The sequence below is a fragment of the Falco peregrinus genome, chromosome 1 (assembly GCF_023634155.1).
Source record: "Falco peregrinus isolate bFalPer1 chromosome 1, bFalPer1.pri, whole genome shotgun sequence".
NCBI classification, from domain to species: Eukaryota; Metazoa; Chordata; class Aves; order Falconiformes; family Falconidae; genus Falco; species Falco peregrinus.
The window spans coordinates 117,307,921-117,322,723 of record NC_073721.1 but is presented as its reverse complement, the minus strand read 5'-3'; the positions used below and the strand labels follow the sequence as shown (position 1 = coordinate 117,322,723).

At 38.3% G+C, this 14,803-nt stretch overlaps 1 protein-coding gene across 2 annotated transcripts in view; it reads right to left on the bottom strand.

Moving 5' to 3' along the window:
- EFL1 (elongation factor like GTPase 1) overlaps positions 1-14,803 on the bottom strand; it is a 122,689-nt gene that overhangs the window by 28,277 nt on the left and 79,609 nt on the right. Inside the window, exon 20 of one of the 2 annotated variants that reach the window (XM_055811140.1) lies at positions 13,320-13,672. The exons of the other annotated variant lie outside the window; for it this stretch is intronic. Coding sequence (XP_055667115.1) covers positions 13,484-13,672 — 189 coding nt within the window. The 3' untranslated portion in view covers positions 13,320-13,483. Of the gene's footprint in view, positions 1-13,319; positions 13,673-14,803 lie in introns of those variants that run through there. 2 annotated transcript variants of the gene reach the window in all.

The window sequence follows — 14,803 nt, the reverse complement described above, 5'->3', positions numbered from 1 at the left end:
GCTAAAAGTTACAAAACATCTAACAATATTAATAGAAGCACGCTGTTATTCCATACATATTTCTGCAGGTTTTATTAGTAAGGCCAGGAGTCAACATTAGTGATTTACAGTCTGTAAGAAGGATGATGTCATTGAAATGTGAAGGTCAGAATCCCCAAAGACAAATTATCTTAACAATAGAGTGAGATCATTCTATATACTTATCTGCTCCAAGGGGCAATAATTAAACAGACTTACATGTAAAGCCCATGCTGAACATTAGAGACAAGCTACAGAGGCAGTACTTTCTCCAACATAATACAGTAGAGTGCCGCAGGTTTTGCTCTGGGCTTCACTCATGAAAAATCTTACTCTGCACTGGTCCCAGTCCCATTTATTATTGCTAAAACATTACAAAGAAAACGTTATAAGCATATGTAAGCTTGAATAGAAGATCTGGTTCCATTTCAAATAGAAGCACCAACACCTACATGGAACTAAATAATGGGGCTCATCAAAAAAAGGAGAGTTTGCCTTAGAACATCCAAGTAAGGTTTAATATACAGCTTTTCCCTGCACTGTAATTCCACAGGCTGGTTAAGATCCAAATCTGCATAAAGAATAAAATCCCCCATAGATTCTCAAGCAGAATAAATCAGTTTTCCTTCTTTGATACAGAAGAGCTACAACACTAGCTAAGTAATGTTAGCTACCAAGACAACCAAATTACACAAGTTTATAATATCTGAGAAAATATCCACATTTTTGACACTCGTTGAGTAATTTCTACAGAATCCTACCGGTTGTATTTCCATTACCTCCTGCAACATTTTCCTATGGATATGGAGGGTGGATATGTGCTGTGGTAAAAAGAGAAGCTGTCTCTACAGAACAGGCAGTGATGCTAATCATCTGCAATAGGAATGAGCAATACATCAAAAATTAAGAGTTTTTAAAAATGATAAATTGATTTGTAACACAAGGTCTCCTCTTACTTAGAAGGGATAAGCATTGAATTGTTAGCTTGCCTCTTTCATCTCAAATAAATATAAATTGCCAAAGTTCAGTGCTTCTGAAGTGAAAAAGAAGTCCTACATAGTATGTTTAATGAAGAATTGCAGTTGTGCTCCCGCATGAGCTAACTAGCTTCCTGGATGTGGGTGTTTCATTTAAACTTCTAAGAACATCAAAACACATTTACATTAATATAGATTGTTGCTTCCGCTGGGTGATTTAAATGCATCGTACAGCTGTGGAGAAGGATTTTCTCAGTAATCAAAACATCCTTCTTAAGAAAAGGAATTACTAACTTACTACTTTCTTTTTATACATAGCGATAAAATTAGACCCACCTCCGAACACCCATATTCTCTTCGCAGCAACCCTCATCCTCCTTCCATTTGCACTGTACCAGAACTCCAGTACCTTTGCCTGACACACATTTCTGGCACATTCTGAGTTTACAGTGAATGCTCCTCCAGGTGGTAGACATGCTTCACAGATATTCCCACCTGATGCTATCACAATATCCCAGCACCGCCTACCAAGTTACTAAAATCAGGTCTTTCCATTACTGATCAGTATTGGTGTGCTGGAAGACCCATCATGGGGAAAGAGACCGCTCTATGAAATATGTTCCCTCTGGGTATTCCTTCTAGAAGGCTAGGATAATTTTTTTTATTTTTTTTTTTTAAAACACACAACACACAACAAGCAAACAAAACCTAAGGCTGTTTCTTTAGCAGGAAGTGCTGGGAGTGGAAACTCAGTTTCAGCCTTCTTTCATGAGGCAGTTAAATGTTTGCTTACTTCGCAGATCACCAGTGTGGGTGAAGGTGAATGATGCAGCCTTATCAGTTGATCTCAGGAATGTGGTCCATTAAAGAACCATCCTGCCCTGAGGGACCCAAGAGTGTGTATGTATGGAAGGCTGTATGAATTAATGCTGCACAAACCGGTAATGACTTCTGATTAGGTATTAAAATACATCCCTGAGCAATCAGCACAGAAAAAACACACCCCAGATTTTGCCACCAGTTCCTCCTCTGCTAAAAATCCACAAATCATTCATTTTACTTCCCACAAGTATGCGTTTAGGTTTTTAAAAAACATTTTACAGCAAATGATATAGCATTCGAAATGACATTTGCCAGAGCTGAAGGAAAAGAGAAAACACATTTTTTGATAACTCGATGAGTTCCTGGGATGTTTTCCCCTATTTTTATATCCAAAATAAAAGCAGCATGCTCTTTGGAAGCATCGTTGTAAATCAGTGATGAATATCATCACCAAGAGGTTTGATACAGCAGCGTCAGGAAAGGAAATACAGCGTAATAGGGGAAATCCCCATCTTTGCCTTGAAACACTGAAAATACACCTATGATTCAAACGATTTGTTTAAATCCACAGAGTAAAAGGGCTGCAAAATAAACAAACTCCCCTGACTTGCTGTAATTCAAAAAAAAGCTTTTTAGAGGTTAACAACAGAAAACCAACATAGCTCAGTGGCATGGAAAATATCCTTTGATTGGGAAATTAACAGAAGTTGCAGTATTTCAATCTCTTAAGTAGCAGGAAATCATCATTTCTGCAAATCTCTGTAACAGCTCCATCAACTTTTCCAAAATAATATTTATTGTAGCAAAACCACCTTTGAACCTACCAAATTCTACTTTTCTCTTCCATAATGTTACCTCTGGTTGCACAACTTTCAAAAGTGAAGTTTGCCTACTTATCCAGTAATCATCTTTCTTTCTTCTGGCCCTCATGACTGCTTCATCTACAACAGCATTTATTGTCAACAAAAGCTGAGTGAAAAGCTTACACTGTGTCTTTTTTCCCTTTTGTTACCTATTCAGGATGATTAAAGGTGATCGGAAATAATTTCAAATCGATTTTTACATCTGAAATATCAAACACATCAGCTTCTTTTTTCTCTCCCTTTTGTTGAAGTGTTGGATAATAACGTCCTGCAAGACTTAATGTTTAAGTCTTTTTCTCTCTCACTGAGCAAAGGAGAAAGGCCAGTTCATGAGGACTAGTGAAAGAAGGAAACCTCTAGTTCAGTTTGCAGCCTCATTTGTGATCACTTGCCCTGTCCCCCAAAGATTTAGCCTCAGCACTTCAATTCACGTAAGTTATGACCTGAGACTCTCCAGTAAAAGCACAGTACAAACAGACTTATTAGCTCTCAGCCAAGCTAGGGGCTAAAGGAGGGTTGTATTTTGAGAAAATCTTTATAAAATGAAATCCAAGGTCTAAAAGTTAAAATAGAATTAACTACTCTTTAAACATTTACCCTGATAAAAAGCAGGGGTAGGTAACTCCGCATACACCGAGCAAGGAGGGAAGAATCTAGATTAGCATTTCCCCCCACAGCAGCTCAGTATTTTAGCAGATTCACTGTCAGCCTCCAGCCCTTCTGCTTTGTCTCATGCAGACTCACATCAAAAATTAAATCTAGAGAAAAAGGCATCTGTTCAGGGACTATTAGAAGCTCTTTGTTTTATAAAGTGACCAATGTTTCCAAAGGATTCAACATCTTTTCTTTTTAAATATGGATTTTGCAAGAAGCTTATCTGCAATGATAAAAAAACAAAACACCACTTTAAAAAAGTATTACAAAAGTCACTTTTACAGTTACAGTAAAAGACCACAACACAGACATTAAGAGTCTGTCCTTCAAAACCACGAGTCTTTCATTTACTCAGTGGTTTGGGATTTTTTGTTTGTTGCTTTTAAAGTAAAATACTATATTTGGGGGTTCTTGTATGCATTTGGGTTTTTCTGCCATCATGATGAAGCTGCAAACATTTTCATGTTTTTCTCTAATTCGATGCCAACATCAAACTGCAAGCTTTTTTTTTTTAATGAAAACAGAGATTCTGAGGAAATACAAGACCTGAGGTTTTTCAGAAAAACAAAATATCACAAGATTTGTCATAAAAACATGGAGTTGGCAACAGTAACAGTCGCCTTATGCACAGTAGCTTGCTATTTATAGGAGTGCTCACAAGTCTGCCGACATATTTCTGCTCTCCAGTAATAAATCTATGGAAAAAAAAAGGCTCAGCTACCGTTATCACCGATACCTGTCACTCTGTAAGTCAAGAACAAAATGGAAGTGGCACAAAACCCCAGATCCTCATCTGGCAGAAATCAAACAGGACTCAACTGGTCACATAAACCACAACAAATCATACAAAATGAGATTCTGGTCCTAAATCTAAATTTATATGTCCTAAAAACCGAAGGCTAGGCTGTACTACATACCGCACTTCCATGTAATCAGCTGCAAAAGCAGCGCATATCCTCCAGGGATGCAACACGAGGGAGTTAATTTGCCACATGGATGCAAATGCCATGCCAGTCACATGGCTGCACTGAAGGCTGTGTGATGAAGTATGTATGATTTTCATGCTGTTCAGTGATTCTTTCAACTATTCAGTGACTTCCTTCACTGAACAGCTCCTGTGCTTCTTCCAACCAGAGGTTAAAGCTAATCTCCAGCTTCAGCTCTCTGGCCTCTGTTTTCCTTTGGCTGCCTGCTCACGGGAGATACATTCCCCGGGTTAACACGGCCAGCAGCATGGGCTGGGGAACTTGTCTCTTTTGATTGTTTGTCTAAGTCTGAATCACACATAATATGACAATGACATTGCTCAAGTCCAAACTACTGATATCAATACAGAATCTGTTTACACAACAAAAGCAAGGGAACCTTAAGGTTACTTTACCTCTCAGACACATTTAGAAGATGCAGCTGTTGGCAGTACGTTACCTGCAAGCTCTAGAGCAAAAGCAGAGCTCAGCTTGTCAGCCACCAGCTCTTGTCTACACACTTAGGTGTCAATCACTGTTTTAGCACCTTCTCTTTGGCTTGGAAGAAATGATGTCGATGAGCTCAAGCACAAGTGACAGCCATCAGGAAGTAGGACAGTTACTGTACTTCCCTTTCCTATAGCCCAAGCTCTTCCACTCCAGGTTGGCAGAGGCTTCCTCATGTGCTCTAAGGTGCTCAACTGAGAGAGAACCACAAGAGCAAAAAATAATTAAGGAGTTTCCCTTATAGCATTGTCTTACATGAGAGGAGAGCAAGCTCTGTCATTTCATGACCGTGGGCCTCCCACCTTTGTACAGCCTGTGGATCTCTGAACAACATCTCTTCAAAATATGCTTGCATGCAGTTCTTCAGGCTCCACCTGTCCCAGAAGCAAGATTCAAGAGAAGCCACAATTCACTGCTGCGTCCTGGTGGAAAGGGATTAAAAAGATTATTTAGAGCTGCTTCCTATACAGTCAGTAAACTGCAACCCAGGGAACTGCTGCTGGTGGGAACGCACAGCTCCATTCCACACGCTCCCTGAAACGATGCGCCTGCCACAGTCAAGAGGTTTCTATTGAAATCTGCAGGACAGCACGGGAGACAGAGAAACACGCTACAGAGGCTTGCCTCTTCGTGCTTTCCTTTGCAGAGGAAGGCTGTACAAAAGGCATGCTCTGCCTGGTAATTACATTCTGCCTGTCAAGGCAGCGTACCTTCCATATAGCACACTTGCACACTGCACACAATCTATTACTGAACACTTCCAGAGCCACAAAGCAATTTCATTATGTAATTAAAACAGTTACTATAAAGGCACGCATACAAGCATGATGCTAATTTTTTCCACAGCATTTTTACATTTCTTCTCCAGCCTTTCCCTTTCACACCAGCTGCAGTCTAATTACTCACTGGCCTTGATGCTTACAATGTTGGATGTGATGGGAACAGACTAGATATTGTTTTAACACAGGAAGGTTAATTTTAAATAACCTTCCTAAGCTGTTCATACCGCATGACAGCAATATTACAGGGAGAAGACACGGATTCATAAATAGGATCAGCTTTCAATCCCCAGACCAGTGATAGCAGCACTTGTCATGAACATACACTGTGCCTCGTCTCTAGGGGAAGTGCAGCTTCAGCTGCTGATTACACAGCTCCTTCTGTCAGTCACTCCATGAAGAAATGCCAGTTTTTTCTTCTTAAGAGACATTCTCTTGACCTCCTAAAGGTAAATGCTACCATGACAAGTGATGAAAGACAGAAAACAATTGGCTGCAAGTATACTCCCTAGCATGCTTGCTGCTATATTTCAGCACCAGTTGGCTCTGGATATGTCTGTATCACTGAGCAAATAAATCAGCCTTTGGAATTAGGTTGTTATGAAATTATCCTTTAAAGGAGCACTAGAAAAAGAAATAAAAGGACTTAACAGTCAAACACATATATTAGAGGCAATCAGAAACCACTGCTTAATGGTTGTATCACTCCTGCCATGAAAATTTTTGAGGTATTTTTTGCCATCATAGTCCCTACTCCTACATGCCCGACCTTGACTTTGCATCCATCCCTCTGAACAAAGTAGGAGTAAAATCTCAGAGTACTCAGGCAGTAAGTCTAGCCAAAAGGTTACACTGCCTTCAGACGCAGCAAAGGAGCGGGTCTCCTGAAGCTGCCATGGCCTTTGTGAAGTCCTCTTTAATCATGATTAAATCTGCCTCTTCATCACGATTAACCTTCTTAACAGCCCCACTAAAGACAGCATTTAGGCCTCCATTGCATGGTGGTCACTCCAAACTATTTTCTTGAATCCTACAATTACAAGACAGCTGAATGTTCCCTTTTTCAAATGCTGTAAAATTATCACTACAGCAAAGAACTGCTTTTGTAGGGCACACTAAGTTAGATGGCGAAGGATCATTTTGTACTAACCCCCTCTATAAGCTTGTTGCTTACTCTACAGCTGCCTTTTTACATTAAGATTGTGGGGGTTTTCTTCTTTTTTTAATCAAGTTATAATCCAAAATTATTCTTTTCTGGAGAATATGGCAGAGGGGACAATCATACACATAGCTGTCATGAAGTCATCACTAAAGTCCAAACATTTCTTAAGACTTGTCTCTAAGCCTGAGCCCTTTGCTACAGGAAAACAAATGACAACACATTCCAAGGTAGCAGTTTACACTGGCATAAATCATGCAGAAAGCAATGAACCAAGAGTGATTTATTCATTACCTGACAATTTATTACAGTGTAAAGGAACCATACAAAAAATTCTGGAAAGGGATCTCCACAGATGGGAAAAAGGCAGCACTGAATTGGTGATGATGATTTGTAATTTGTAATTCCATTTGTAATTCCACTTAAGAAAATGCATATTTTAGCTGTGCTTTGTGTCCACTCCACAAAAAAGTAGCGTAACGTTACGGAAATCCCCTCCCTCTCGGGGGACTGCAAAGTGTCTGCAAGCATGGAGAGAATGCAGGGTTTAAAAAGGCTACAGATTCTTTTAACAAAAGTTTTGGTTCTGCTACCTGTGCAGATTATTATTTATTGTTAGCCTTTTACACCAACAGCTGTTCTGGGGGCGGGGGGGCGGAATACATCTAGATATCTCACTGGAGAATACTGAGACAAGCCACTTCTGTTAGGGTGAACAAGCCTTTTAATATGGCCATCAAAAATGCTAACAGGAACACTACTGAATTTTGCTCCTCTCTTTTTTCTTTTTTTTTTTTTTTTTTCATTTAAATTCCAGGATCAGCAAATCTTTACAAAGAGAAGCAGCTTCAGTAAAAAGTAGTACATAAATTGATAATAAAAATGTTCCTCTAAAGAATCAGTAGGGGGTTATGGAGTTGGATCCTTGGTAAAATAGGAAATGAAAGAGGAGGGATGAGTAGAGGGGGAGGAAGGATAAATTAACAATAAATAAATAAATAAAGCTGCTGTAGGAAAACAGCATCTGTTGAAACAGAAGTCTCTGCCAAAGAGCCCAAACCACACTACTTCATGGTATCTATTTTTTCCTTGTGTTAGTCATGGTTTGCAGGAGTTTTATAATCATGGAATGATATAGCTGTAAAAGACCAATGCCCCCCAAACTTTTCCGTTCAGTTTATTAACAGAAACTATAAAAATCAGTAATAACTTTTATCTTATCTACTTTCAGTAGATCCAAACTAGCACAAAACAAATCAAAAAGCACACACTGACAATAGAGGATATGACTAAGCCACATCAAGTAGATAAGACACCAAAATTCAGAAATACCGCTAAATCAAAACTGTATTTACACGTAAATGTTTTAGCTTGCACGTAAACTATTTGTCTAAGCACCAGTAAAATCAACCAGGCCTCTCACGTTAACATTGTCACTATTCTCCTTGCAAGGGCTGTATCGAAGAAGCAAATCAGAGACACTGCAAATTTGAGGAGTGCAAACCGGTAAAGAACAGCACAATAAAAAAGGTATGCACTTTTTATCACTTTACAGACATATCTATGCATGGTTTAAAGAGATTCTGCTTCACATTCTGCCAGCCTTTCCCCAACTTCATTGGATCCCACTCAGTAGAAATTCCCAAGACGCTTGAGTTATGACTGTGGAAATGGCATCAGCCTTTTGGATTTCCCCCCTCCAAACACATTGTGCCTCACAACACTACTAACATGGATCCTGTGTCTTACACCACGCAGTCTCAGCTGAGATGTTGTAGGTGAATCTGAAGAACTCAACTGTAAGCTTGAAGTTCAAAAAAAACCAAACCAACTTTGGTGTATCCATGCTTTTCACAATACTTCTTAGCTTAGAACATTTGTTTTCAGGTCACTTCTGTCAATGGTAACATATTATAGACAAATTTAATGAAAAAGCTTTCAGATCCATAGAAAAGCTTAGCTATAGTCAAAATAAGAACATTATTAACAATGTAAACCCCCTCAAATTACAGTGTTAAGAGAACGTTTACTAACTGGAAATTTTATGTAAATATTTCATTTTAAAAAAAAAATCATGCTTTAGATTTAGTTTCATTTCTATGGATTTTATATATCAGAAGTAATATCAGTTGATGGAAACTTCTTATAAGCATCCTGTTAAGTGGGGATCTAGTAGTATGCAGTAAGAAGAACGAGTACATTTAACACCCTTCAAGGAAGGATTTCAAAACATTTCATGAATACCAAAGGACTGTGTGTCAACGTTACAACAGGAACTACAAAAAAAAACTTAGCACTCTTTTCTTGACTGTCCTTATCCTGTATGTGATGCAACAAAGAAAACTCTACTCCCTTGCCTAGTTTCAACTCCTGAGTTTTCACAGGCAGTCTGGTATGAACAAGAATCAAAATGAATCAGAAGCTATGTGAGAATTCAAACCAAGCATTAAAAAAAAACTGGTGCTGACAAAATGATCCAGCTCATTCACATCCTTTCCTGCACATGCTCTTCTACTGCTATTTCTGCTTCCAAAGGAAGCCAGGAAGAAGCACAGAAAAGTCTACACAGCATTGTACACCAAACTAAAGTTATAAAGGAGAAACCCTAACAGAAGCAGAAAAATAGTTATAGATACCCTGCCCAAAGAATTTAGGCTGCTATGATCAGGGCCAGGAAAAAAAAGTCACCTGAACTCCCAGTTCAAGTTCTATTGCCAAGGCACTCTGGGGAAGGTTTTAAGTAGACCTGCAGGCTTCTATTCTTCAAGTTGTCTCATCTGTCTGGCACTAGGTTTATAAATGAAAAAAAGATTCAGACAGATGTATTTGAGGAAGACCTCTCTAATCAACAGTGCTGGTTTACTCTCAGAATTGCCCAGTACAGTGTAGTTGGCTCCTGTGTAAAGTAAGAGAAGGAAACTGATGTCCAGTTTCTCATCGATATTTGAGACATTTATTTGCCTCACCCAATCTGTTGGAAACAAAGAACAAGCAAACACTTAGCAAAAGCCAAAGTTCTTTCACTCTTGTGGGTCCCAGCCAGTTGCACAAACTACAAGGTAACTCCCCGTAATGTAATTTTTCTCAGGCATGGCAACATGCCAGGCCTGGCTGTACCAAACTTGTTAGTTTAAGGTTCCCTTTTAATCTGGCAGTCTGAAAAATCAACTAAAAATTCCTCAAGTAGCATTAAAGAATCTTCCTGCCCACAACTTTTCAAGAGAGGAATCTTGTTGCTTATTTGTCACCCACTGTAAAGTCTGACTTGACTTACCTCTCCCCTCTTACACTATGGGAAGAGTACACAAGAAGACTGCAAGTACTTGAACTGTGCTGCTCACAACCTTCCTGTAGACTTTTTATGGCTTGATATATTTATAACTCACACCACACACACAAAAGCAGGAGTCTACCATGCACTGTGAGAAATGTGAAGGACATTTCTAATTGTGACTGCCTAACCAACCTCAAATTGCTAAAGACAGTTTCAACTCAAAACAATGGCCATTTGGAGTCCAAGAATCCTTCCAGGACCCCTCTGCTATCGGAGTAAGTATTCAATCTACTAAAGCATTCCAAAATCACTTACAGGCAAAGCTGCTCTTGCATGCTCTGAGTTTATCAGAAGTACAGTGTGCAGTTCAAATGTCACATGCTTCTCTCCTGTTAGCACAGCAGCCGACTTGATGAAGGAGTGACACGCTCTATTTCTCTCAGATTAAGTGTCCAAACATTAGTGTCTCAAACAAGAAGAGTTAATTCCTAAGGTTAGCAGGGAGTCAAGAGACTATTCAGACCTAATTTGGGAACCATGTGGTTTGGTACCGAAACATTGTGCTTCTCTAGTGTTTCTGTCCCCTCATCAATTGTAATGCTGAGGCTGCAGCTGAAGTTCTAAACTAACATGGGAAGAGGGATAAGGAAAGAAAACACAGTACAGACTCCAGTTATAATTTGATTTCTTTTTAGGACTCCTGCTTTAAAACGTATGTGAAGTTTGTTGAAAGAAAGAAAGAAAGAAAGATGTGGAGAAAAAAAAAAAAGGTGACTCACCTAAGATGACTAGTGCTTGAGAAAACAAAGGATTTTTAAAGCAAGAAGATAAAAGAACTGTGGCTGGAGACAAGAGAAAGGGACTTGCTAGCCCCTGCTTGGTCTTTATTCTTCTCTGGGGAAATCTAACGCCATTTTTGTTTTTTCTTTCTACAAAGTGGAATTATTTGCATTATCATATGGCTTGCCAGGGAACAGTTACCATTCTCTAATAAATATTACCACATAGAAGCTGACTGTTGTTTTTATACATAATCAGTTATAAGGAGCCGTGACTCTACTAAAGCCAGTAGAGCCAAATCACATCAATTGAGTGCGCAGTTCTTGGAGAGTTAAAAGTATACTGAACCTTAACACATCTAAAATTTTTCAAAAGCAGTGTATGCTTATTTTAAATATGTATTATATTTAGCAATAAAGCTGTTAATGGAAAATTAAAGTATATAATGGCTAATACTCAATTAAATCTTTCCACGGCTTGCTTCATCAGCAAGTTATTTATCCCGCTTTGCAGAGATTTTCCCAAAATTATGTCATATTGTTATGTATGTGTAACAAAGCTGGAGAAAAGCAGCGACATCAAGTTACTTTTGAACAATCCAGAGAAAAACAGTTACCAATTCATGGCACGTAAGCAATTAGATTCTCTTCCCAATAGTAGCTGTTACTAAAGAAAACAGATTTCAAACATCGCTGCTAGCACTTCTTGCAGGTTGGTTTGATTTTCTTCTGCTAATTAGCAGGTTTTGCTCTTTAGAAATAATAGTGTTGCAACATCCTGATTTATCATCTTTATGCTGTTTGAGATGCAATCCAAAAATACACCATAATAAAACATGAAAGCTATTGTTAAATTTTTAAAATCTATGTTAATGCACTTTCTGCTTACTCTAGTAGATCATGGTTAACAACTATGTAGTCTAACAACGACCAAACTGTCCATCTCTACATCACCTATTCAAGCACCTTTGTAACTGCAGGCCAGACATCCTCAACTATCTCCGATTCAGCTAGTAGGGCAGTTGTATTAACCAAGATCTCATGACAAACATTTATGTCTGGATTGTTCTTTGCAGGCTGCATGAAGTTACCATGCCTTCCATGCCTATACCAGCTGGCAGTGCCCAACCTGCCTAACGATGTTTGTTCAAGCTCTAATAGGGCTGCTCTGCAGACACCCCTTGCAAAACAACAGCAATTTATGGAACAACCTTCTAAGAAAGGCAAATATTTCATTTGCCTGAATAATTCATAAATACAATCTTAAAAGGAAACATTTCCATAATGAAAGCAAACAAGCTAGAAAAGAAAAGGCTGCTATTTAAAATAAAAGTTAGGCATTCAAAACCATTCTGCTTGTGAAACAAGAAACAGTTTTCTTTCCCGTAAGAAGCAAAAAGGATATGAGCAAATTCTGCCTGCTGCATTAATTGACACACAGATAATATTTATTTAGAAAGACCAAGTAGGTGCTAAAGGAGTACAAGGCAATCACAAATTAAAAAAATATTATATTCTGGAAAGAAAAGAACAACATATTTGCATGGTTATCTGGAAACAGAACTCTTTGCAATTAGCAAAGACAAGAGGTAGCAGAAAGTCAGTTGGCACAAGATTTGAGGACTTATTTTCCTTTCATTTAACTAATTATCAGAAACTCTTCAAGGACACCCATCTATTCAGCCTTTACCTTCTAGAATTCTTGTCCTTTCCTTTTACAAATCTAAGCGGCAAATGACAAGATAATTCATGCATCATGCTTCTTGTCTATCCAAGGTTTCCCTTTTTCTTAACTAAAACCTAAGCCCTGTGAGGGCTTTTTTTCTGGATAGTCTTGGTCCGAATCATTTTGGAGCCTTCTGCATCCTAGATACCTGCAAACAGCGAGACTTTTTGTATATTTTTGCAAATTCACTGAATTCAAGACAATAGGTTGAATGGGTAGAAGTTTCTCTACAGGAGTCTGTAAACACACAGGATTTGCAAAGGTAGTGTGTGCCTAGTTCAGAGCCTCCTGAGCTCCCAGCTTAGGATAACCATATGAACTTTTTAGTAAGATGTGTTTTAAGGAGGGAAAAAAGACAAATGGTGCTTGGTTTGCAGTGCTTAGTCTTCCACATGTGCTATCTTTGCCTTTTGATTTAAAGAAGAGACATTGTTGCTTTAGATGACTGCTTGCATGAGGAATAAAGTAAAACAAATAGTTTAGAAACTCTTAACAGGCTTACATCTATTCGCACAGAGGCAACTATGGAAAGTACTGCTGAGTTAACAAATACATCACAGAAATTAAAATAAATTTTAAAAACAGAGTCAAACACATTAAGGAGCTAAATTAAGTGCATAGTTTATTTGCAACAAACTAGCTAACCAGCTCTAAATCTGATAAATCAGAAACAAATTAAATTGGGAGTTCCTAATCCTGTGACAAAGTTCAACAGGGCAGTAAGTTTTAAAAATTGAGACCAATTGCAACAAATATGCCTATATTTTATTTAAATAAACAAACTATTTTCTCTGGGTAAGTTGGAAAGGCTTAAGTTTATTAAAACGTAAGCCACAGACATTACAGTGTGTAAGAAAAGTGGTGTCAAAGAACAAAGTCCCCATGAAATTTTGAATCTGCTGCATAGAAAATAATCCACCCGCACTTAGCTGAGTCAGGAGAGAAAGGAAGCAGACACATCTACTTATTTCTACTGAGAGTTCTTTGCTTTTCAGCATGCTCCACAATTTTTTCTTCTACATAAAGTCCCTTTCGCTTTCTTACTGCATTCATGTACTTGCGGGCCTGGTTCTCTGAGTCTGCCTTTTCCCCAAAGTGCAAATATTCCTCCTCAGTGGTTGGTACCCAGAATGGGTCACTTGAAATGATCTATAGAAAGAAAAAAAAAAAAAAAAAGAAAAAAAAAAAGAAAAAAAAGGTAAAACAGTACAACGGTTTATTAGCACATTTCAGGTAATCAATCTCTGATACAGAGAAGTATGAAAGTAGAGCAGACAAGAGTTTTCTGGAAAGCCTGCAATTAGCTTTTTAAGCAGAAAACAAGAATTACGGTACACTATGTGGCACTTGCCATCAAAAGACCACAACAGCTTTTCAAATCCAGTTGCGTTGATCTGCATGAATTATTTTTTTTTTTAAAGCAAATTTAATTGCCAGTCAGCAAACAATGCCAAATAACATTCAGAAAATTCTCGGTTTTCAAAAAGGAATTCCTTATTTGAGTATTATCTCAGTATGAATTTATTAGAGTTTATAAGAACTGAAGGTTTCTGCTCATTTCTGTGCGCCATGTTCTTCAATCCCTATGCATGGACAGATGCTTTAAAAATTATTGCTTCTGGTGGTAACATATTAAGTAGAGCTGCTCTTGCAGCTTAACATCTCAGGGGCTGTCCTCAAGAAGAGAGATGATCAGAGAATAACTGGACACGTCTTTATCCCCAGTTCATCCTATATACCCCACACTTCTCAGACTACCACAGCAAGTATTTCAAAGGTGTAATGATCTTATAAATTCTTTAAAACCTTTCCTGATTTCATCTTGCACAGGAAAGCTACAACATTTTTAATACCCCAAGACAGTCTGAAGAGATATTTACTCTCTGCCTTTGGACTACATAGATTTCACACAAATTCTAGGCTTAATGCTTACCTAGCTAGCCCAAGATAACAATTTATTCCGTTACTGTTAGTGACTCTCATTACTTTAAGAAGTTTTAGTTGTTCAAGTAAATGTTTTAAGACCTAAAGAAAAAGGAGGACACCCCCCACCCCCCAGTTCTAAGCTCCTAAGAATCCACCTAATTTCTATTCATATATTAAACCCTTGCAGGCACTAGAAATTACTCCTAAGTCATTAAGAGTGATCATCAAGTCTTAAGGTCTTGTAATTTGTATGTGTAATCAAATCTGGGAAGTGCTCCCTAGTGAACTGATGTCTGGGTGACCAACCAAAATTGGACAGGGTTATAGTTCTGAGATTCAACTTCCTTTCCCATT